The 26,400-nt window shown below is 39.4% G+C and overlaps 1 protein-coding gene across 2 annotated transcripts in view; it reads left to right on the plus strand.

The window, feature by feature from the left end:
• Positions 1-26,400, plus strand: part of SSH1 (slingshot protein phosphatase 1) — a 48,740-nt gene that overhangs the window by 12,020 nt on the left and 10,320 nt on the right. The window contains exons 3-7 of one of the 2 annotated variants that reach the window (XM_075276579.1): positions 12,444-12,547; positions 14,842-14,906; positions 17,627-17,748; positions 20,027-20,095; positions 20,585-20,650. In XM_075276579.1, coding sequence (XP_075132680.1) covers positions 12,444-12,547; positions 14,842-14,906; positions 17,627-17,748; positions 20,027-20,095; positions 20,585-20,650 — 426 coding nt within the window. Of the gene's footprint in view, positions 1-12,443; positions 12,566-14,841; positions 14,907-17,626; positions 17,749-20,026; positions 20,096-20,584; positions 20,651-26,400 lie in introns of those variants that run through there. The other variant, XM_075276580.1, reaches the window with a different exon arrangement.

Genomic DNA, 26,400 nt, shown 5'->3' on the forward strand with positions numbered 1-26,400 from the left:
CACTATTTTATGGGAGATTCTATATATTACTATTGCGGCTGGTCATAAATCCCCCCTCCCCCCCCCAAAAAAATAAATAAAAATATATATATATATATATATATATATATATATATATATACTCACCGGCCACTTTATTAGGTACACCTGTCCAACTGCTCGTTAACACTTAATTTCTAATCAGCCAATCACATGGCGGCAACTCAGTGCATTTAGGCATGTAGACATGGTCAAGACAATCTCCTGCAGTTCAAACCGAGCATCAGTATGGGGAAGAAAGGTGATTTGAGTGCCTTTGAACGTGGCATGGTTGTTGGTGCCAGAAGGGCTGGTCTGAGTATTTCAGAAACTGCTGATCTACTGGGATTTTCACGCACAACCATCTCTAGGGTTTACAGAGAATGGTCCGAAAAAGAAAAAACATCCAGTGAGCGGCAGTTCTGTGGGCGGAAATGCGTTGTTGATGCCAGAGGTCAGAGGAGAATAGCCAGACTGGTTCGAGCTGATAGAAAGGCAACAGTGACTCAAATAGCCACCCGTTACAACCAAGGTAGCCAGAAGAGCATCTCTGAACGCCGCACAGTACGTCGAACTTTGAGGCAGATGGGCTACAGCAGCAGAAGACCACACCGGGTGCCACTCCTTTCAGCTAAGAACAGGAAACTGAGGCTACAATTTGCACAAGCTCATCGAAATTGGACAATTGAAGATTGGAAAAACGTTGCCTGGTCTGATGAGTCTCGATTTCTGCTGCGACATTCGGATGGTAGGGTCAGAATTTGGCGTCAACAACATGAAAGCATGGATCCATCCTGCCTTGTATCAACGGTTCAGGCTGGTGGTGGTGGTGTCATGGTGTGGGGAATATTTTCTTGGCACTCTTTGGGCCCCTTGGTACCAATTGAGCATCGTTGCAACGCCAAAGCCTACCTGAGTATTGTTGCTGACCATGTCCATCCCTTTATGACCACAATGTACCCAACATCTGATGGCTACTTTCAGCAGGATAATGCGCCATGTCATAAAGCTGGAATCATCTCAGACTGGTTTCTTGAACATGACAATGAGTTCACTGTACTCCAATGGCCTCCACAGTCACCAGATCTCAATCCAATTGAGCATCTTTGGGATGTGGTGGAACGGGAGATTCGCATCATGGATGTGCAGCCGACAAATCTGCGGCAACTGTGTGATGCCATCATGTCAATATGGACCAAAATCTCTGAGGAATGCTTCCAGCACCTTGTTGAATCTATGTCACGAAGAATTGAGGCAGTTCTGAAGGCAAAAGGGGGTCCAACCCGTTACTAGCATGGTGTACCTAATAAAGTGGCCGGTGAGTGTGTATATATATATATATATATATATATATATATATATAATTTTTTTTTTTTTTTTTTTTTTGCTCGACTCGAGTATGAGCCAAGGGGGGCTTTTTCAGCACAAAAACTGTGCTGAAAAATTCAGATTGTACTCGAGTATATACGGTAACTCATAGACTGCTAGCCCTTATGGGCAGGGCCCTCTACCCCACTTTGCCAGTCGGTCACTGTTAGTATTATATTTCTTTTGTATATTTTGTGTACCGTATTTAAACCCTCAAATGTAAAGCACCATGGAATTAATGGTGCTATATAAATAAACAATAATAATAACATTCTATTCTCTTTTAACTATTGCTACATAGTATTTCAAATGCTTCATTAGTATTTCAGCATTGCATTACATTCCTTATACTGAAGGGTTAATATGCCCATAATAATGTAAATGCAGCCGAGCTATGAATCATATCCTGGTCATAGGGGGTAGGCGTTCATCCTGTTACAACTTGGCCAGTAGACTAGTAAATGATACTGATGCTGTGTTCATCCTGTACAAATGACAGCCTTCAGCACTATGTACCAATTAAGACTCACTCATTTACTATATGTACTGTCTCCTGAGTCACTTAGAGCAAATGTGGCCAATGAGAGACCATAAACCCTTACATTAAGGGGTAATAAAGTCACCTTAGTATGATGCTTAGTAATTTCACAGCTCCATTGTTTCTCCATTCAACAAGATACAGGTATACAATAAGGTCTTTCAGACATTTTTACTGTCAGATTTTGGGATGGCATATAAGCCTGGAAGATAAAAATGTATCGAACATCACATTTGCCTATAGAAACACTCCCATTACTTAAAGGGGCTCTATCATTGGGAAAAGTCATTTTTAGCTAAGCACATGCTTGAATAGCTTTTAGAAAGGCAATTTCACACGTATCTTTTGTATGTAAATCGCCTCAGTAGTTTTTGAATGAGACAGATTTTATTCAGATGCTAATTGGCCTCCTCCGTGCACTTTGTAAGTGTCTGTGTGCACTCTCTACTATTCTCTATGTGTGTGAGAGCAGGGAGACGAGTCATCAGCAGCAGCAGCCTCTCTGCTCTCTTACACATAGAGAATAGAGGGCGCACGGAGAAGGCTAATTAGCATATGCATAAAAACTGACTTATTCAAAAACTACTGAGGCGATTTACATACAAAAGGTAAGTGTGGAATAGCCTCTCTAAAGGCTATGCAAGTATGTGCTTAACTAAAAATGACATTTCCCAATGATAAAGCCCTTTTAAGTTATATCTGTAGGGATTTTAAGAGGTTGGTGGCATTGTACATTTTAGTGGAAGAGGGCCATTCAGGAAGAGCATTGTAGAGATCATGGTTTGTGTTTTGTTTTTTATTTTAATGAAGCGCTCCCAGAATTTTCCTCTGTTGTAACTGACTTCAGATTGTAATGCAGTTAAAAACAATGAGCTTTGTTCTGATCCTTCCGGTGAAGCATGTGACCGACTCTCTGATTCAACGAATCTCACAATTTTGTAAGTGTGGACTAGGAGTCAGTTTCTCTGTATTTCTCAATCATGTTGAGACTTTTAACCTTGAATAGAGAGATATATGTCCATATAGACTGTGACATTGAGAGATTCAGTGTTTCAGACCAGAAAACAGATGATTCAGCAATAAGGAATCATAGGATTGACTGTTATATATTCAGAACCAAAATATTGAGAACTGTATAACTTAATATAAAATAACCTAAAATCCTAGTCACCTATAAGGGCATGTTCACACTGAGTTTTTTTGTTTGTTTTTTTTGCTGAAAAAATCTACTTCGGGAATTGGGAAACTAGTTTTTGACACTTTTTTTTTTTTTTTTTTTGTTTTAACATGATGCAGTTTTTGTCACATTTTTCATTGCAGTTTTTGACACCGTTATTTGCTGGTAACTTCGCATTAAAAAAATCGCTTGTGGTTTTTGACGCAGTTTTTGCAAAAAACCATGTTAAAAAACCACATTGCATATTTTCCGCCTCTCATTGATTGCATTGAGGAATCTGCTTGAAGATGTCATGTCACTTCTTTTTTTTGTAGCTACAGGAAAAAAAACTGCTGCTAACTCCCATTGAATTGAGCTGTTTGTTTTGTGCTGTTTGCTTGTGTAAGTCAACAAATGCAGAGCAAAGGAGAGATATCTGTTGATCAGACTTGAAAAGTTTGTTCCTTTATGAACACTTATCCCCTGTCCTGTTCAGAAGTGTCACTGGGGGAATAATTTTTGGGTGCCCTAGTAATTGGGTGACCTAGTAATAAGGAGCACAGGGGACCAAAAGTCCCCCTAAGGCCTCCTTGTGAATGGAGTGCCAGTGCACTTGTGTAAGGCTGGTCTTACACAACTGTAAAGATTCTACGGTTTGCATGTTGCTGATCAGCATCACTAGTTGCTGATCGGCAACATACACTCCGCAGATGTCCGTGTCCTGCCGCACTCCCCCATAGAGTTCTATGGGCGAGTCCGTGCAGTGCCGCAATTCATGGGCATTACAGACATGCTCTATAAATTGCGGACCACGGTTGCGGCCCGGCCACACCACGGATAAAATATTCGGTGGTGTAAGAGGTCGCATTGAGTATAATGTGTCCGCAATTGAAAACCCTCAATTGCGGACCATTTGCGGACTTACATTACGGTTGTGTAAGACCAGCCTAACTGGCGCTCCATTCAATTCTCTGGGGCGGCAGGTTCATTATAGTCCTGACAGCATCATAAAAGTGAATGGTGTGCTGTCCTCCTGATCTCTGGGTGACCTGGCAATTGGGCTCCCAGCGATCAGACACTTTTTCACTCTCCTATGGATAGGGTATAATTGTCCATAACGGGACAACCCCTTTAAGAATGAATATCATGAAAATTTAATTCCTTCCTGCTGCAGCCATTTTTTGTTTTTTATTTTTGTTTTTTACTTCCTGCCTTCCAAAACCCCTAGCTTTTTCAGTTTTCTGTTCAGAGACAGATAATACTTCATTTTCTGCTGGACAAATTGTGTTTCATAATGGTACCATTTAATGTTCCATATGGTATACTGGGACGTTGGAAAAAAATTTGAATGAAATAGAATTAGAGAGAAACGGCATTTGCACCATTTTCGTTTGTACGTAAAAATAACATGTTCCTTATATTCTTCATGTCAGCACCATCACAGTGATTCCTCGTGTGTTATGTTTTTTTTTGTGTTTTGGTTCCCTTTCAAAAATCTAAAACTTAGAAAACTGCAATAAACTACAGTATTTTATTGGCCCATCTTGCATATTTAGACAACTGTAAGTTGTTGTTTCTGTGTACACAGCTGTTTAAGGTGTTTTTTTTGTTTTTATTTTTTCTTTTGTTTGTTTTTTTGTGGGTTTTTTGTTTACCACTATTTTGTTGACTGTATAGGGTAAAGATTTATTTTTATTTTTTTTTAAACTTTAAAGTCTAGACATTTTCGGACATGGGAAAGCCTAATGTGTCTATTACAGACTGGTGAGATTTTAGGAGGTTACTGGATGTCTTGAAGACAGACCATCTCCTGTTTTCACGCTCCATGAGATTGTCCTTCAAAGTGAAAGTAAGTCGATGGGGAGAGATGCCATGGGAGGGAGAAAAATGGAGGATCAGCTGCTCTAGAAATAGATAATGGCCGTGGTGAGGGAAGACTTTAATTGCGGCATTGCTGTTGGGTCTCTGCTGTAAATAGATTGAAAAGGGTTTAACATTTCATCTTTCTCTTTGGAACTAGGGCTTTTCACTTAGCGACAAATTGGGGAACATGTATTAAGTGGAGCATGTAAGCCGATGGCTGGTCAGGTAATGGAGGGGGTGTACATCTCATCCAGACTACTAAGGTGGGTGAGATGAGAAAACTCCAGAAAGAACGTTTCTCAGCAGATAACTGTTTTCTGCTGAGGGTTATTTCAGAGTTTCGTCACTGGGCTGGATTTTTAGGAATGGCAGGTAGGATTGGTAGTGGGACCTGTCATTCCTGTCATCACCTGTCATCCACCCCCCTCCAGTCCACACTTTGGGGATGTTCCGGCAGCGACTCAGCTGCAGAGAGTCTGCTCATCAAGGGAGGCTTAAGAAGCCAGCTCCAGCAGCAGACTGGGGGCAGAGCTTGGCTGGAAAGCCAAAGAAAGAGGTCATATTTTCGGAGCTGTGGCCTGTTTTTGATTTCTATGATTCTAGGTGAGGTAACCTATTCTATGTTTAGTTAGAGCCTAGCCGGGCAGGGATTTATTTTTGTATTGTTTCCTTTTGTTGCTGCACTATATTTTTGAGTGAAAATAAAACTCTACCTTTGTTTTGGACTAAAGAAACTGGACTTGTGTGTCTATGCCACCCCACCTAGCAACCCCAGACCCTGACAATATATAAAGTCATTTTGATTCTTGCTGTTCCCTTGAATTTGGTATTTTTCTTCTTAAAATCCATCCACCCATTCAAAAGATATGTCCCCTGAAGATTACATGTAATCTAGCTTTAATTCTCCAAGCGGGAGTTAATCTTATGCTTCTCTATGAGAAAATAAAAAAAAGTTCCCACCCACAAATCAAAGCTATGTACCGTATTTTTCGGACTATAAGACACATTTCCCCCGCTAAATTTGGGAGGAAAATGGGGGTGCGTTTTATAGTACTAATGTGGGACAGTCCGAATGTGGGGAGTTTTGGTGGGATGGGCGCAGAGAAAGGAGTCACATCAAGTGCAGGCCCTGGGCTTTGAGGACAGGGTGTCCCAGCGAACCCGTTCCGGCATCCGCCATGCTATTACAGTGGATGCCGGGTCTGTAAAGATGATGGCAGCCTCTCTGCTGCAGAGCGATCGCCATAGCTACCGGGTCTCCATTGTAATGTACAGTGGAGACATGGATCTAATGCCCGTGATCAGAGTCCACTCTGATGTCGGGCATTACTACTTCAAGGCCCCCCTAAAGTGTGAAACTAGCCCTTGGGGCCAGTCCTTTACCTGTCTTGTTGCAAAACGGCTCTTGTGCGGCGTGATTGCGGGAGTCGTCCTATTCCCGTGACAGCCCGGAGCCTAATGAAGGCTCCCAGGCCTGTCATAGCAATATTACTAATGTGGCTGGTCTATGACTATCCTGAATAGCAATGTACAGAATCTCCCATAGACTGCAATACAGTTGTATTGTAGTCTATACGACCTGCAATCAACTACTTGCAGATTCAAGCCCCCTAGGGGGAAATAATAAAATGGTATTTAGAAAAAAAAGTTAAAAAAAAATATTAAAAGTTCTAAATCACCCTCTTTCCCTAGAATACTTATAAAAGTAAAATATTACTGTGAAACGCATACACATTTGTTATATCTGTGTCTACAACCTTATAAAAATATTTTTCCTGTATGGTGAACATTGTAGCAGAAAAGAAAATTAAAATTGCCAAATCACCTTTTTTTTCACTTGTTTTCCTCTGATTTGAATAGAAAATGATCTAAGCAATAGACATTCCCCAAAATGGTATAAATAAAAAGTACATCTGGCCCCACAAAAAAGAATTGGCGGAACCCATTATAGTCTTTGGAGTCTGCGGGTTTCTGCGTGTAACTGCTTTTTAATTGGACAAGCTTTCCCTCTTTCCATATAACAGGGTGAACATATCCTAAGGGTATGTTCACACCGTGGAATTTGAGGCAGATTTGGCCCCCGAATCCAAGGTAGATTCCACCCAGAATCCAAAAATCAGATCACAGTAGGTCGTGGAATAAATAAGGGTCCTATTCCATCCTGCCACAATTTCCAAGACTCCCTGCTGATTAGGCTCATTCATCTGGGCCTAGTCTGCAGTGGAGAGCCCTAATGGAATGCATCAGCATCCAGTCCCAACCGACTGTGGATGAAAATACCAGCGGCGGAAAAAGAAGAGGAATTCCTTCTCATTTCTGTAGCCTAACACTTCTGTGCTGAGATGTTACTTCTCTTTTTTCAGCGTTTTCTATGTGAACGGGCCCACTCCTTCTATTTCTGTAAAACTATGTGATATGTAAGCTCTATGGGGGAGACTTATCATGAAGGGTATTTTTATAGTAAAGTTCTGGAGCTTGCCTGGCATATTTATCAAATGTCTCACAATGCTTAATAAATTTAGTGATTTTTTTGCAGCCCTACTCTTAACATATTTAGCAATATTTTGCTAAATGTTTGCATAAATAAGCCCATGTTTCTTCCTAAAATTGTGCAAATTAATGCAGATGACGTCTGAAGCTGCAGTTGGCACATGAGTATATACAGCTCAGCATAATGGGTCTATATTTTACAATGACAATTAGTAATGACCTAAGCTTTACAATGAATGGGGCATGGCAATAAAAGGTTAATGTTGCTGGTAATTTTTCTTTTTCTTTTTGAAACACAGCAGGATCTTTTATTTTTTTTCTTTCTGCGGGCCAATTTTTTTCTTTTCTTAAAAGGTCACTTGCTGAGGCTGAGTCAGAGCCAGATGGACAAAGAACCATAATTTCTTATTGCAAGAAGAAAGGATTGTGTGAGACTTAATCTGCTGACTCATATCACCAAATGTGACACACTGCAAACGTCACCACCCGGGAATGCTAAATATAAGTTTATCTTCATCAACTCTTATACTTTTACATGTATTTCCGTTTAGCTTTATCTTTAGAAAAGAATGTGTTATGGCAGACAGACCCTACCCATATGGGTACAAGGCATTCACTACTGAGTGTAAGCACGTATAGCAGTGGTCAGGAGATATAATCTTGGGATCTCTACAAAGTAGATGAAGGCTCATAAGTTTAGTGGGGTTTTTCACATCTCCAATGAGTGAAGGTAGTGCCTCCCATGCCACAAGTAGCCACTTCCATTATTAATAGATTTCTGTTTGCATATCAGTCCTATAGCCATATTTCCCTGCTCAATCACAATTCCATTGAACTGAACTCACACCATACTACATCATAGTGATGACGACTGTGAGCTTCCGAACTACTGCGGCGCCACTGTGCTGCACTCAGAGTATCATGTAGTTTTATTTCTTAGCCCTGACACATTCATGCCAAAGGGAGTCCATGACTAGGATGAAGCATATTATACCAGCAACAGAGTTAGATAGGTTAGGCTCACCTGAATATATTACCTTTCTTCCCATGAAAATCATTCCTCTGTTGCTGAGATATTAAATAATTTTACAATATGCAAATGAGCAGTCTGGAACACCGAGGGCGGTTCCTTTGCTTCAAACAGCCACACAGTGCTGCAAATATGAGAATACAGGGCCAGGTGAGATTTTAGTATAGCTGCCTGGCCCCTTCAGTCAAAGAAGGGAGGGGCAAGGATGACATTACAGCTTGAAATGAAGGAACCGCCTTCAGTGCTTCAAACTGCTTATTTGCATATTGTGATATACATTAATATCTCAGCAACAGAGGCATGAATTTACAATAGGGTAAAAAAGTGACTGGTGAGTCAGGCCTATCTAACGGAGTTGCTGGTTGAAAGGGGTTGTCCCATCACAAGGATCCTATCTATACTGCTTGTTAATGTGGATGTAAGACTTTTCCTAAATACACCAATGGAAGAACAAAAGGACGGCGCTCTCAGGTCCAAAGGAATTTATTCAAAAAGAAGTTTGCACAACGCAAAAACAGTTGCCGCGTTTTGGGTCGGAACCCTTTATCAAGTGCGTAACTTCACTAATCGAGCTTCACTCAAGCTAGGGAGAAATAAACTCTATCCGGAGCGCTACTCGGCCTATTTAACCGTACCGCTCCATGACCTGAGAGCGCCGTCCTTTTGTTCTTCCATTGGTGCATCCTCCTGGTTTTTGACCAGTGTTATAGAGACGTGCTGCCACTCTCACTCTGACGAAGCCTAATATTGCTGAAAACGGAGTTGTGAACGGAGTCACAACCCGATCAGGTGAGAGGCCACCAGGTCCTGAGTTCTTTTCATAAACACCAGATAATTCATCTATATATTTATAATAGACCATCTACACTATAAGTGTGCTCGGTGTCTCTCTATTCTCCTTTTCCTAAATACAGTGCTTCAGCAAAACTGCTGTGTTTCTCCACTATCTTACTTTATTCAATTCTTTGTGGCCACAGCCCTGACTTAGCTGCTCATGAGTCAAGTGATGTGTCTGCTGCTCTCAGGGGGGAGGGAGGAGGGGCTAAGTGCAGGGAGCGAGCCTGTGTATCTAGCTATTCCTGTGTCTACACCACATGACCTAGCTTCCTGCTATCAGATAGGAGGAGGAGCTGCTTTCATTTCTTCTGTTCTCCCAGTTATCAGGCTAGCTAATTCAATTGTGTTCATTATGGCAGAGACAGGCAGTGTCTGTATGTAACACAGAATGGAGTTGCTGCTGCCTGTACTTCATAGTCCAATATGGGTGGGCGGAGCTACATGCAAATTTGGGGGCGGAGCTAAACGGCAGGTTGCATGTGAAACCCCGCCCACCAAGTGATGCAAGAAACCAGGAAGAAAGAAGATTTTACAGCAGTGAAGACTGATGAGTATGTGACGTGGGAATACCCCTTTAATGTGTTTCACCCTTATGATAGACTCCATTGAAAACTCTTAACCCCAACCCACAAAAAAACTAACAAAAAATACCTTACCATACCTTTATGAAAATAAACCTCCAGTGCGCTTGTCTACTGAGTGTAATTTGGATATTTGTATTGATATATAAGTTTTCTTGGTCAGACAGCTTGTATGAAGATCCTCAGCATGGTCATTTGTATGTGCTGCAAAAAAAATCCTTGGGGAAACTTACCTCAGATTTACAGTCCATGGTCATGTGATGGATACACATGTGCACAGCTCGTTCCCAGGCAGATGTCTGATCACTGTACTGTGACTGTAGCAAGCTGTACACCTGTATGTATATCATATGACCATGTGACAGAACATTTACTTACCACTATACAGATCTGTATGGTGTGTGACCCCCACAGATCACATACTGATGAAAAATCTAATTGGGGCTGGAAAACCCCTTTAATAATTCCGGCATGCCTTGTCCTGGGAATTTATTAAGGCTGGCATAAGAAATGATAGACTTATTAAATGTCCCCTAGTAAATCTGATATCATAGCACAAAAGAAGGATAGATTAGTACTGTGAATTTTACATGCGTACATCAAGATGAATTTCTGCAGTAAGTTATGTTCTTTGAAGGCTCTCCAGTAATTCAGTGCAGCACTCACAAGATTGATGAAGTCCGTGAACCTGTCTAACAGTGATTTTATATCCATTCTTTGTTCTTCCAGCTTAAAAGCATATTTCTTGGGAAAAGTGGCTGTCCTGAAATAAACATCTTGACACCTCCCACGCAATGCCAATAACAGTACTAGGACTGAAACTAACAGTCTTGTGCATTACCTCATTCACACTTTAATCAAACTGAGCAGAGAAGTTTGCTAGTGACAACCTGTCAGTGACGTACCAAATTTGCAGCTAGGCTGTATTAGCTGATATAGTGGGCTTTAGCAGGTCGCACTGAAGATTAGATGGCCACAAGCTATCCAACAACCAGATCTGCAGCATGTAGAGAAAGAAAGACCCTGGTGACTTGCTTACACTGTACAAACCACTGTCTGACTATAAAACAATTCCCAATGTGATTTACATTCTCGCTGACATTGTTGTATAAAGTGTCATTACTTTATCAGAACATCCCACTGATTCCCGACATTGTACAGTTTCATGATGTAACTCAGCAATGCCATGAACAAAACCCATTGAACATTAGGGTTTACGTGCTAAAGCTGGCCCGTCATTGGCCAAAACAAGCCATGATCTTGTCCAGTACTGAGATCATGAACAGTCATAGATGAAAAATACAGGGCACTCTGCTGAAGTGGTGGCATTACCAAACAGGACTGCTGTATCTTATCAAGTTCTATGTGGACCACCAAGAAATTATTATGTGCCGTAAAGTGGGACATGAGGAGAATGTCACGTGACGATTGACAAATTTGATGCATCTCCAAGTCTGTCCTGAGATGTCTCTTCATTTTCTACCCCACCCTTCTTGGGGAGCGAGGTGGTTTTTGTGACCTTTGCATGTCATGTACTCAGCTGTACAGATAACCATGCAACGTTTTAAAAATGAAAAATGTTACAAATGATTTGCACAAATTTGTCCAAAAAAATCAGATCAGATTCATAGATCCCTATTTTGTGACACCTCAGAGCCAGAATTCTGGATGCAGGGCTTGATAAATGCCCTCTTGCGTGGTTCCTGCCACGCCATAGAATTGTAATACATGCATTTACAGCTTATTCTTCTTACTATTGGAATTGGTCATGAGCTATTGATGGATATTCCCAGCCCACAAGTGACCTAATAACGCTGCATTTGAATGACTTACAGAAATGTGAAGTCATCTTCTCTGTGTAATGCTATATGTACATCCAAGAAGACGGTAAGGCAATAGATTCACACTGGAATATTGTAATAGAATAGAAAAAGCTCAGCGATGCTTCTGACTGTCTGGCAATGATGCAGCGAGGCTACAGGGCCGTCTGAGATCTCCAGAGACTGTCTTTGTTTCATACACTTAGATAGTCTTAGAAGAAGCCTTGACTGCTGCAGTAATGCAAATGTCTGTGCCTCACTGACATGTCTCATACTTGGAAATGGGCGATGCTCAATTGACAGAAAGCAAATTGGATCCAGTGTAGGTAGTGATACCTGTAGGCATATGTTACTGAAACCGTTTCGGAGTGGTGGTAGTCCTCTGTTTTGGTTTGTAATTCGATTTTTACTTGGGTGCTATGCCCCTGGGACATTCCATGCTAGCTGTGCCTTCTGGATCGGGAAACTCACTGTAGATCAATCGATCCATTCTTATTCTGTCTTTACAATATATGGAAAATTTTATGCAAGATTCTGGAAATAAGTATGAATATGGAAAATAGATTTCTTCGTTCTACCTCCTCTTTATCTTTCTTTGTTTTATTCCTATATGATTCATGTAATCCTATGTTAAATGCTATAAAATGATGTCAGTTTTGTAGCAAACCTAATACAAGCAGTGCTGTTCATGTAATCTGTACACATGCAATGTAAATCTTACAAGATGTATGTTCTTTTTCAGCTTGAGTGACAGTTTTTTCATGGTGAAAGGAGCTGCCCTCTTCCTACAGCAAGGAAATAGCTTCCAAGGACAAAGGAGTCTTCTTCACTTGCACAAGAATGCTGGTACGGGGTGGCCGTAAGGTCAGCAGCTTTCTGAGAGATACTGGCTAGTTACTGGCTTTGCTGCTAATGGTGTTACTTGGATCCTTTGGGGCAGATCACATGCATGCTTGTCAGTGTGACAGATGTTCAGGGACCTAACCCTCTACAACATCCTAGCTACTCCTAACTGACCTCATGGGAAGATGATGTCATAGTGTTTTTTGTCTTTTTATGATCTCTAACAAGAATACAGAGATTAGACTTTTGTTCTTTTTACATGGGCATTTACGTTTTCTGCCTGTTAATAAGTGCTGAGCTACAATATAACATGCCGATTGGCACTTGCTATCTGCCATTGACATGCAGCAGTCAGGATGTGGATACCTGGTGCAGCGCCCACTACATATCTGAGACCCACTGGTGGTAGCAGGGTTTTAGATTTGCAACTGGTGCAGCACTCTTATATTTGGTATGGGGCAAAAAGTCTTGCGTACAATTGCATCCCCATACAGCTTGCATTTAGTGCTAGAAATCTTTAGTTTCCTAAAAAATTACTGACTCAGCTTAAAAATTAATATTTTTATACATTATTTAATACAATTATTGATCTTGTATAAATAATTAGATGTATAACCTGTTCTATGTTTACTTCAATAGAAATTCAACCAGTAATTTTTTTTTTCTTGAATTAGAGGAGTTTTATTGCTTCTTTCTAAACATTACTGTCAGTCAGTGGTTTGGCCTACTGATATTACAGCCCTAGGAGAATAAGCATTGTCCTCTGATATGATATATTATAAACTTACGCATAGTCACCTGAACTAGTCATTTACAAAAAAAATTGAGCAATTACTAGAGGAAAGCAAGTAACAATATAAATTAATTGTCAACAATTATTAACTGTGTTAATAGAACTGAGAATGCATATGTTTTTCTAAATTCAAGAAAAGCAAATCTGAGATCCACATATGTCATTGTGGTAGGGCCGCACAATTTTATTCAAGTTTATGGGCAATTCTCAGTTGTAATCTCTTTTCATGTTTTTGTTTAACCCTTGAAGGATGCAGGGTACATTGGATGTTAATGCTTGCCAAATTTCTTCATATTTTCCCTTTCCACCTTCTAAAATCATACTGGGCCCATGTGAAAAAACCTACAATGCTATCACTTTTTGCATTTTGTTTTTATGGCATTCACTCTGCATTCAAAATGACATGTTAACTTTAGTGGGTCAGTACAATTATGGCGATACCCTATTTAAATTGGCTTTATATTTTATCAATTTTAATAAATATAACATAACTTTTCAAAAATAAATGGTTTGCTTGACATCTAATGTTCTTATAACTTTGTGTGTGTGTGTGTGTGTGTGTGTTGTTGTTTTTTTATACCAATTTTTTTGGTATGTATAAATTTTTCAGCATTTTGGTGACCAAAACACATTAATTTGTGCATTGTGGTATATTTGTATTGTACAGGCTAAATAATGCTATTTTTGTATAGTACAGATTTATATGCACACGCGGATACCTAATATGTATGTTTACTTCGTTTACTTTTTAAAAAAAAAAAAAAAAAAATTCTAAAGAGGTTTTTATGTCCATGCAGAAGAAAAGTAAATCCACATCCACAATGAGCATAGCTATATGCAATAATTTACACCACGCTCTAGAATATAGTATAGTATAGTTTGGCCTATTGTTAAACCCCACAAACTTTTCTTGTCATTTTTAAAATGCATGAACAAAACTTGTGTGAGGCTTACACCAATATAATACACCAATAATAAATTCTTTCCCTTCATGTCTCTTTTTGCCGACATACTCACAAACACCGAGTTTGTGCCAAAATGAAAACCATATTGGTGTCAGATAATTTACCCAGCATCATTAAATGAATGGATAAATCAGATTTAGCAAGACAAAATTATCCAAAATTCTAGATAAATTCATAGATAAATAATAATCTTTTAAGCTTTCATCAAGAGTGTGTTGTAAGGAAAAAAATAAATAAAAATGTTGTGCCAATGATGTGTTTATGTCGTCTTGGCCACTATCTGAAAAATGTCTTATGGGTGGGCTCAGGAGAATATCATATTTTATTCCAGTTCTCTGTTGTAGGTAATAACTGAAAGCTATGCCAGATTCTGTGCATCGCATCATAAATTAAGATCTTCCGCTGCCACCACAGGGGATATCGAGAACTTCGTAGTATATGCTGATCTTGATAAATCTTCATCAAAATGATACTTATGTGTATTTGATATACAGTATTGCATGCAGTCATTATGTGTGATGATGACTTTTTCTTTCTAGGTGACTTGCCTCAGCACCTTCAGGTTATGATCAATCTTCTTCGTTCTGAAGATCGCATCAAACTGGTAAAATTTTGTTTCAAAATGAGTTAAAAGGAATGTGTCACCATTGTTTTAATTTATTAAAACCAGATATGGGGAATATTGTCACTCCATAGGGAGAGACCACCAGGGTGTGTGGAGTCTTATTAAGCCATTAGTGCTCCACTTTGCAAGGGAATATGGGAAGAATATGCAAATCTGACTTCCATGATGTAATTAGGAAGATAGATCCTTCGTCATGAAGCCCAATAGGTGGCACTCCCTTTAACATCATGCCCGACCTTCTCAGAGGCCTTTGTTTGCAATGATGTTGGGATTTTACAAGAGAGACTACCTGGTAAAATCCCAACATCATTGCAAACAAAGGCCTCTGAGAAGGTCGAGCATGATGTTAAAGGGAGCGCCACCTATTGGGCTGCATGACTGAGGCTCTGTCTTCCTAATTACATCATGGAAGATAGACTCGCACATCCTCAGTGAGCGCCCTCTATTGGTGTGCATGACTGAGGCACTGACTTCCTAATTACATCGTGGAAGTCAGATTTGCCTATTCTTCCCATAAAACCAAATAGTGAAATGCATGACTTTATTTTAATCTGTTTTTATTTTCTGATTTGTAGGTTTATTTTTTTTTTGTCTGTTTTCTGTTAATGACTATGAGGGCTGCCATCTTGCCTAAACTTTTTGTTTGCTTTATTAAAAGCATGTTGTGATATGTTTTACAGCAGGTTCATAGCAGTAGTAGGCAGAAATAGCCTGGAGCTGATACATCGAGGTCTATGGGAGAGTTCTCAAGGCAGAGTTCTTTGCAGGGTGGGGAAGTAGATAAGTTGTGACCTATTTTTTTGCAACGATAGGTCACTTTCTTGTGACACATTCCCTTTAAGTGTAGGCTTGCTTGCAGATTAAGGCTATCTTTTTAACCAAGGGTGCCTGCTGTTTTGACTTTTAAAGGGATTGTCCAGGATAAATCTATATTTAAACATATGCCCCGCATGTTCCCCCCTCCTCCTCCAACTTTCTAATTAACATGATGATCGGGGATCTCAGTCTAATTGATATCTGCACCCTGGAATGTCAGTGAGGGCTTCCTAGCCTGTAATTGGAATAAAAATTATTGAGGCTTATCTGTGGCAAGCCTCAATAGTTATACAGTGATTTTTAGACAGTTGTATTGAAGTCTATGGAACAGTTGATCTAATGATTCAGGTTCAAACTCCCAAGGAGGGCTTCTTAAAAATAAATAAAATAAAAATAGTTGCCGCTCCACTGATTTCAAGGCAATTTGAATTTTTTTCTCTAGTCCTCCATTCTTGAGCAACAACTGCACTTTGTTTTGGAGCCTGATGTGCTATTTAAGCTGTTATGTCAGAAGGGCAGTGTCAGGCAAGGGGGACCTGATGCAGAGCTCCCATCAGAGGTAACCAATGTCAGAGCTCAGAGTCACCCTCTTTGCCTGCTCCTGCCTGACACCGCCCTCCCGACAGTATAGAGCCTAAAACATATATCCGGCACCGAAACTAAATTCATTGATTGCTTGGGAACAGTGGGGAATAGAGAGAAAATTCCAGCTGTACCAGAATCAGTGGAGCGGCATCTATTCATTGCTGTAGAGGAGCTGGACTGGTTGGAGGTGGTTAAAGGTTCTCTTTAATGTAGGGCTGTTAAAGACACTTATCCCCCCCTATCCTGTCTGTCAGACTGCTAGGGGGACCAAAAGTTCCCCTAAAGCATCCTTGTGAATAATGCACCAGTGTGCTTGGGTGACTGGTGCATGGTTCAATTCTATTAGGATGTGGATGCAGGAATTACAGTTCCAGCAGATCCATAGTGTATCGGCACTCCATTCGCAAGGAAACTTTATCGGGACTTTTGGCCCATGTTCTCCTAAACGCTAGGGGACCCAGTAATCAGATGCTTTTCATACTATCCTGTGCCTTAATGGCACAACCCCTTTTAAACAGTGATCCCTTAGCATTATTATGCCAACATAAAATTTATTTCCATTCTCTATGGCTAAAAATACACCTAAAAAATGGAGTATTTTTACATTTTTGGAAAAAATGTAATGTGATATATGGTCGAGGTTAACTTTACACCACTTACTTGTTGCCTTAATTTTGCCACATTTTTGTCGGAAATTTTGGTACATTTTTAGTGCACACTGACTCCTCATGAAGCATATCTCTCTGCAGCTAAGCCATACCCTCATTCATACAGCCGATTGAGAAGAGGTCACCACTGAGGCCTGTGATTGGCTGCAGCTATCCCCTCATACAAATGGGATCTGTATATAAAAGAACGGTAGAGGAGAGTAGTGTTTGTTATGTTTATTGGCTGACTAACAGCAGCGATCTCCAGAAAAACAGCCAGACTATTATTAGGCCTAATGTCAGAGTAAAAACAACAGGAGTTTAGGATTTCTTTTTTTATATGAAGAGTAGTACAGGAAAGAAAAGAAAAAAAAAAGTTCTTATATATGTGTTTAATATAAATCCTTGTTTGATCCCATATGTTATTTTCTTATAGCTTTAATAGTGAATAATACTGCTGAATATCAGAACATCTGTCACTAGGAAGAGCTTTACATTTTTGGGCATCTTTCATCTAAGGTCTACATAAAAGAGAGCGCCTGGACCAGCTCTGTGAATCAGCAGATGGTGACAGATGCTGTTTAATCCATTATGTTATTTGTATTTATTAGATACCCCTGTAATAGTTTTATGTTTGTGCTATTACTTCAGGCTGTCCGCCTAGAGAGCAGCTGGTCAGATCGTGTACGTTACATGGTGGTGGTCTACAGTAATGGACGCCAGGATACAGAAGAAAATATTCTACTAGGGGTAGATTTCACTAGTAAAGAAAGGTGAGATTTTAATATTTTACGTCTTTGCACTTAGAGAGCCAAGTGAAACGTGTACTAAATGACTAAACTATGATTTACAGTGTCATACTGCGGCAGAGTTCCTGCTACATAGGAAATCGTTTTGATTTAAGTAACTACTAAACCCAAAAACTAATGTTTACCAAACATAAATTTCAGGTAACTCCAGAAGACTGTTAGGTGATTTTTACTGACTTACCTGAAGCAGGATATCTTAAAGGGAGAAAAGCTGAGCTCTGTGATATATAGGTTTGTAGGACCTGACTTAAAGGACGTCTACCACCTCCCCCAAGCATATTCAGCTGTCACCACGTTACAGAACACATTACAGTGATAAACAACATACCTTTGCTATGTATGTCACTTTTGTAGTTTTGGAGAAAACAACTTTAAAGTTTTATGCAAATGACACAGTTGATGCACTGTGGGCCAGCCTTTAGCTCCCTGAAGCACTGCTCTTGCCATGCGGACCCCTATCTTCTGCCTGTGCCCACCCCATGCAGTGAGATTTGATCCTCCCACTGATTACTCTAATCCTATTTGAGCAGCAAGAGCTGTGTTCTAGAGTGGAGAGCCCGCCCCCAGTGCACAAACTGCCTAATTCACATAAGACTTCAAAGTTGTTTTTCTCCAAATCTATACAAGACTGGTACATATCAAAGGTATGTTGTTTGTCAATGTAATGTACACAGGGATGGAAGGTAAATATGCCTGGAGAAGAAGTTAGACTCCCTCTAAAAGCAGAGTTAGTTCACACATTGTGAGTCTCGCGCGGGTTTTGACACTCGCCCTGTGCTTCAAGGTCCTCATTTGGAAAGAGAATAAAAGTGCCGCGTCTCTCTCTGGTCGAAACCCGCCTGCCGCGACCATCATGGTCGCGGCTTTCCCCTCCAATGTCGGCTCAAATTAATGAGCCGACATAGGAGGGTTCTGCCTCTAGGCAGAAGCTGCGGTCCAGCGCACCGCGGCTTCCGCCTGAAGAAAGGGCATGTCGCTTCTTTTCTCCGCTAGCAGCAGCCCGCCGCTAGCGGAATAAAGAAGCCTGGTGGTCTGCATAGACCACCATTGTAAAGGGGCGGATTTTGAAGCGAAATCCGCTGTCAAAATCCGCCCCTTTGTTCACGTAGGAACGAGCCCTAAGTAGAGACTGTGAGAGTACTGCTTACTCCAACCACCTACAGTGAATGTGTCAGGTTGTGTACACAGAAGACTATCAATCACAGTGCGTGGGTGGGACTTGCACTATCTCTCCTCGGAGTCCTGTAAGGAGTTACTGATTAATACTCAGAAATCTTGTTCCAAATAAAATAAATCTATAAATCACAAATCTGGCCTTCTTTCCCCTCTGTAATATTCTGCTCTCAGATAGGACAAAAAATACTGAAAAAATTATGAGCCAACACACTAAGTGTACCAGAATAATATCACAAAATAATTTTTATTAGTCATAAAATTGTATAGACATACTACATAATACATTAAGACAAGCACCGAAAGTGTAAAACAATGTCAGGTTACTCACAAGGATTTTATTCCTAAATGACAACCCATGATACTAGGATAGTAAACAAATTTTAAATGTAAAACAATAGAGTAGTTAATAAGATGTTAAAGGGAGTCTATCATTGTCCCCACTACTTTAAACTGCTCCCAGAGTGCTGTAGATGTTGAGCCCTGGGCAGTGAGTTGATCCTCCCACTGTCTAGGGGGAGGAGCTGAACGCATGATGGGCGTGTTTAGTGATGATACAGCAGTGCTCAGTAATAGAAGAAAACTCGCCCTGTGCTTCAAGGTCCTCATTTGGAAAGAGAATAAAAGTGCTTTTTCTCTGCATCCATGGGGCTCTGAAACATAAGAAAGGTATAGTTTTTATTTTGCTAACAGCATCTACAGCACTATGGGATTGGTATTGGGAAAGTATCTATAGAGTCAACATGGAGTACATATAAAAGTACCTGAGTTAAAGTGTCAATGCTGTAATTATATGTGTATAAATACCAGCTCTGGAAAATGTATAGTGATTACGAATTTAACCATTATGATAGAGCTGGTATCAAAAGCAAAAGTGCAAACATATACTGCTAATAATGGCACCATATCTCAAAAATTCTAATAAAGTGCAAATACCCATATGGAGATCACATATAGGAGTAAACCTTCACACCAACACACCTCTCAGACAGGACAGCAGAAAGTACCCGATGAACTTGTAAACCCCAAATTAGTTCCTGGTCTCAACATTTTTTTTTTTTTCTTTTAGTAAAAGTTGTTCTATTGGTATGGTTCTACACTTGTGGAGTGACACCACTATACGTTTGGATGGAGATGGGTAAGTGATAGCACACACGTTTTATTGTATTTTATATGGATGGGAAGATGACAATTGTGTTCATATAAACCTGTTTTGTCTTTAAATATGTATGTTAATCATTGTAGAAATGTGACAGTCCTTCACCACGCCTGTTTATTGCATATCCAGCATACAACAATTACATTTACCATAAAGGGCTCCATAAGAAAGACATAACAGAGAATTTTGTTGTTTTCATGCAATAACACAAGGTCTAATAATTCTTTTTAAAAAAAAATAAAAAAAATCTTGAGTGTTAAAATGATCAAAAAACAAAGCCCTACCTGTCACAAAATAAAAAGAAAAAAGTAGGCTGGTCTCCTGTCCAGATAGTGCATCCCCATAGAGTATTGAGAAGACGAACTGTTCAGATGTGGGTACACCTCCTCATGCAGTGGCTTCAGAAAAACTTTTGGATATATCTTCTGGACTCATTATATTGTCTTATCGCTTTGTATTTGCTCTTAGGGGGTTTAGTGTCAACACCGCTGGAAGGACTCATGTGTTCAAACCAGTGTCAGTCCAGGCCATGTGGTAAGTGATTATGTAATGACCGTAATATAATTTTACTATTAAATGGGTTGTCTAAGAATTTAGAATTTATGATCGATCCTTTGGATAGGCCATGAATATCTGATCGGTGGAGAGCGCTGGTATGGCAACTCAACTCCCATTGAAGTGAGTGAAAGTTGAGCCACAGTGACGGTGTCTGGCCACTATACAGGGACTGGAGCCAACTGCTTCCTCCCCATGTTGTGTATAGTATGGGTGTTGGAAGCAGCCCTCACAGTTGTCTTCCCCTCGCAATCAGATATTTATTGCCTTTTCTAAATGGATAACTCCTTAAATATAATATCCATCTCTATTCATCTTGTATACCTGCTTGTTGTCTCTACACACAGAGGTATACGTGCGTGTGCACAGACTCTTACTGTTTTTTTGTTTATTTTTTTGTGTCAGTGTAGTATTCTGATTTATTTTCGAGATATGTGCTGTGTTTTGTACATTAACTTATGTAAGAAATATGCCTAATGAAATCCTGTGCAGTCTTTACCACCCCAGATGTGGTTTTAATAAAATCCTTCATGAACCCTAAACAAAAGTTTCCACCTGATAGTATCTCTTTTTTTTACAGTCTCAAATGTATATGAATCAAGTAAAATATAGTGACATGGACAGCAAATACCGCCATGGGAATAAAAGTTGGATTCTGTTTGTACTGCTCAGCTCTTAAAGAGATCAAGACCCGGTTCACATCTGTGTTCGGCAAATCCATTTGAAATCAGTATTTGAAATCTTCAAAAACTGATTTCAACTGTCCGGATTAAAACCCAGGCATGATTTCAATGGGTTTTAAAAGTAATCCGCATGTATCAGTTTGTGCCATTTCCGTCTAGTTTCAGCTTTTTTGTGCGGAGAGAAAAGTAGAAATTGCAGGACTTTGTCTCCGTACTGAAAATAAGGATTCCAGATGGACAGGAGCCAGTCCTGTTTTTTTTTTTTTTTTTTAACTTTGAGGTCTATGGAAAATGGATTACAAGCTGATAGCAATCAGTTTGTGTCTGTTTTGCAGTCAGGCCCAGTTCACATCAGCATTTGGGATTCGGAAGTCTGCTTGGGGACCCCTCGAACGGCAACCTATACGCATTAAAAAGCGGTTGCCTAAGAAGCCACACAGACGCCATAGACTATAATGAGGCCCGTGTGGTTTTCGCTAGGTTTCCGCATGAAACATGCGGAGAAAAAAGTGCTGCTTGGGGACTCCAAGCGTACTCCCCTAATGGAAACCCAAAAGTTGATGTGAACTGGGACTCAGTTTTTTCCTCTGCGCATGCTCAGAATGAAGAAGGAGGAATTAAAAAAAAAAAAAAAAAAGATTGGTCAAAAATGGACACAAACTGATTACAAACTGAAACAAACTACCAGTTTGTCGTGATTTTTTCCGAAGTGACAGGAAAAACAGCTTATAGACGGTTTGCCAGTAGTCAGTTTAAAAACCCATTCTTTTCAAAGGGTTTTTAAAACAAACCGCTGGTGTTCGTATACAGCCTCTCTGCTGTGAACCGTTTTTTTTTTGTTGTTGTTGTTGTTTTTTTTGCATGGACACAAAGCCAGGCATGTCAAAACAAAGCCATGAAAGAGCCCACCATATTTCTATATATTTTTGTATACTATACCGCATATTCATATTTATATATTTGAATGGATATTCTTATAAAATCCTTTGGCGATATTTATGTATTGCTCAATATATTACTCTTTCGCTGGTTTCCAATTCCCAGAATTGTTTTCGTCATCCAATCTTCAGTATCATTTACATCTTTTCCCTTTCACTAGTGGATATGTTTATTGTATTTACCATTACATTTATACATATTGATTCATTTATTTGCCCGACTGATTGTCCAACTACATGTCCTTTGAGTATTATGGCTTATACCATCTTTCTTGCTGCTATTTATTACTTATTTTAAATATTCATTAATAAATTTGTCATTATTTTCTTTATTCATGTTGTCATTATTTACCATTTTTGGTGGACTCTTTCGTGGTTTTGTTTTGACTTGTCTTTTTTTTTTTTTGTTTTGTTTTTTTGGGGGGCCTAGGTTTGTTTATACCGGAGGTGTTTTTTTTTTTTTTTCTTCATGGCACAAAGCCAGGCATGCAAGCCGTCCCCAAGCTGTTTTTCACGCCATTTCGGTGGAATCACAGTGGGCGGACAGCGGCAAAAATGTGAACGCCGCATGATCCGTCTAAAAAAACTGATCCAGGTATCAGCTGTGTAACCATTTGGAATCCTTTTTGTATTAAATCGTTTTTCTCTTAAAACAGTTTGCAAGCAGACGGATACCAGATGCAGATGTGAACCTAGCCTTACACATTGACCATCAAGGTTTCTCCTTGCTCTGTTTTTTGTAAAAATAAAATAGAAAAAACTATGGATTCTGCTATGGAGATTTTTTTTGCAATGGTAAACTTGAAGATTAATAGAAGTTTTTTGATGTTTATATTGATGACCTCTCCTCTACTGATCAAATGTTCTGTGCTATCTTCTGCGCTTGATAATAAAAAACTTAGCACATGAGAGGGAAGAAAAAAACGTGGTTTTTATACACATAGTGTGATCCCAAATAGAGGTCCTACATCAAAAATAACGTGTCTATACCAAAAACAAATATAGAAAAACCAAAAAAAAAAGGTAAACAGACACTCAGAATACTGAGGTCATAAAAGACCAAGATTCATAATGAATAAAATATACAAACTTTAATATTACCACATTAAAAGATTATACAAAATATATGATGCAAATGGCAACAGTAGGTATACAAAAATGAGCACAGCAGAAGTGTCCAATGGTGCCCTTAATAGCAATAAAGTACAGATAGTAAAGAGATGTACATTTATAAGACCGAGTGGGTCAGCTATCCAGTGAGTCTCAAATACACAGTTGATACCAACAGGAGAGAGCCGGCGTGTCCTCTTAATGCCCTGTAAAGCTTTACTCTTCAATATGTATATGACGTGTTGTACACCTTGTGACTAAACCTTACTATTGTAGAGCAAGCTCCATGTACATTTTATATTTTCCTTGCACTTTAACCCTTTCGCTGCCAGGCACGTACACTGTACGTGCTGCCAAGGTGGCACTTCAGTAGCCGAGGACGTACTTAGTACGTCCTCCCTACTAATGCCGATATCTCTGGACTGCATCAACATATCTTGATGCTTTAAAATGCATTTTAAAGAAGAGACTCTCATCTTTAAAATGTTACCAGGGACTTGATAATTTTACTTACAGTCTTGGAGCCATTCACTGTTGAAAACACTATTTGGCATTGAGATCCAACTGCAGATCTCAATTCCCGACAGCGTTTCAACAGTGAATTTCTCCAAAACTGTACATCCAATCATCGAGTTCTTGATATTATTTTAAAGATGAGATTCTCCTCTTTAAAATGCAATTGAAAGCATCAAGATATGTTGATTCAGTCCAAAGATATAGAGCTCCAAAGTGTCCCCCCCCTGTCTAAGCAAGCAATTTGCGATCTAACAAGAAAGGAAGAGGGACACGGAGCAGCCCAGCAGAGAGAGAGAGAGAGAGACAGAGAAACAATCAGACTTTCTGCATAACTTGTATGTGACAGCAGGAGGGGGTGGCAGGGACTCTATTGTCCCTATTAACCCTTCTCCTGCCAATCAGAGCGTATACTATACATTTGTCTCTGATTGTCACATACAGTTATAATGTAATTCCCCCCTGAGCTTTTCTAGTGGGGTATTCTTATGTTATACCTCCTGAACATAACCAGGAAGTTTGTTGGCACTGTGACCCAGACTTTTGCCATTGTCCAGGTCGCAGAGCCAAAAAAAAAAAAAGTCGCAACAAACACTTACACAACATATACATAAAGTCGCAAATAAAGTTTACATTTCACCCAATCCCTGTCCTGTCTATACCTGAGCTTTCTACAGTAAAATACGTCTCTAGTGATGTCCGTTACACACTAAAATAATAGTAATAACGATTATCACTAGAGATGAACGTATAGATTGCTAAAATTATTATAGGGGGATGGAAAATAACATTTTTATGTAAAGTCCTATTTAATTTGCATGCACAAAATGGGATGGCGCATTTCTGCGATTTTGGCGATTCTTTAACACCCGCCCCTGTAAATATATACATGTGTGGTATGTATGAACTCCTCACATATTGCAGTTTTATGGACAGTACATTATGCTTGCAGAAAGGGATTTCTTGAGCCGCACTTTAGTGGCAAATTTGAATTTTTGCGCAATTTTTGCTAGCAATCTCTGCGGCAAAGTTGAATGAAGGTGGTTGTATATATAAACTATTAAATTGTGTTTTTATATACGGTATGCTGTGTACTCTGAAAAAAGTTAGATTTTGGTATCACAGTCACAGTTTGGTAGGTGCAGTATAGCTTTTTAACATTTTAGTGAACAACAGCAAAATCCTGCTTGTCTTCTGTATTCGTGTTTTTGGGAGTCCGAGCTCTTGTTGTAGTTGATGTTTGCGGTACATATAGTATATATACACATTGTATACACCATAAGCTATTATTTTAAAAGTATTTTGTATATGAATGTGAGATTGAACATGAGTTTTAGGTGCAAATATGTGTTTTAGCGTATTTTTTCAAAAAATTATTTGTGTTGGTCGCAAAGTTGCATGAAGGTGGATGTGGCTATCGATGACCCATTAAGACATTTGTAATCTTCAGATTGTCTACTTTCAAAAAATATATAGGGTTTATGGGTTCACTTACATATCATGGTGTGTATTCCCTACATTTTATAGGATGATACTTTTTTTTAGCATTTCCAGCTTCAAAGCAGAATTTTGTTCCTTCCAGTTCTAGCGATTTTCTGAAGACATGTGCATGCGGGTTCAGGCCATAGTGATATGTATGAACTCTGCACATGTTGAACTCTTATTTTTAGGAGGTTTGGTGCATTTAATTTTTTGTTTGGTTTCCGCTTTTAACAACTAATATATATTTATTTGCATTTTTTCATAAAACATTCACTTTAAATCAAAATTGCATGAAGGTGCCTGTTCGTATACAGTACCAAGTGGCATTCTGACAATGCTGCAGGTGTCTACTTTAAGAAAATATATAGGTATGGGGGGGTTGGATGCTTTTTTAATGTTGCAATTTAGGTTTGATTTGTCCATCTCAAAACTGTGAAAATTGCTCTGGCTACTGGAGGTGCAAAATTTCCAGAGACCCTTGGCAGCGAAAAGGTTAATAGTTTATAACTTATAATTGTGTGTTTGGTCATTATTCCATCATTATTACAGTGAGGCCTTTTGTATATTTGTAGACGTCTGCATACACAATTTACTATACTACAACTCTACCTAATCCTGTTGGTATCTACTGTGTATTTGAGTCTCACTGGATAGCTGACCCATTCGGTCTATGTGCTATAGACTTATAAATGTACATCTCTTTACTATCTGTACTTTATTGCTATTTAGGGCACCATTGGACACTTCTGCTGTGCTCATTTTTGTATACCTACTGTTGCCATTTGCATCATATATTTTGTATAATTTTTTAATGTGGTAATATTAAAGTTTGAATATTTTATTCATTATGAATCTTGGTCTTTTATGACTTAGTATTTCACGATCGCCATCGGAATTCCGAACACGATCTTTTTATGTGGGATCGTGATCGGTGATTTTTCCCACAATGCATTGCTTAGCCTTCACACTGAGTATACGATGTATATTCAGTGTGAAGGCTCCG

This window comes from Leptodactylus fuscus, chromosome 1 (assembly GCF_031893055.1).
Source record: "Leptodactylus fuscus isolate aLepFus1 chromosome 1, aLepFus1.hap2, whole genome shotgun sequence".
In the NCBI taxonomy this organism is placed as follows: domain Eukaryota; kingdom Metazoa; phylum Chordata; class Amphibia; order Anura; family Leptodactylidae; genus Leptodactylus; species Leptodactylus fuscus.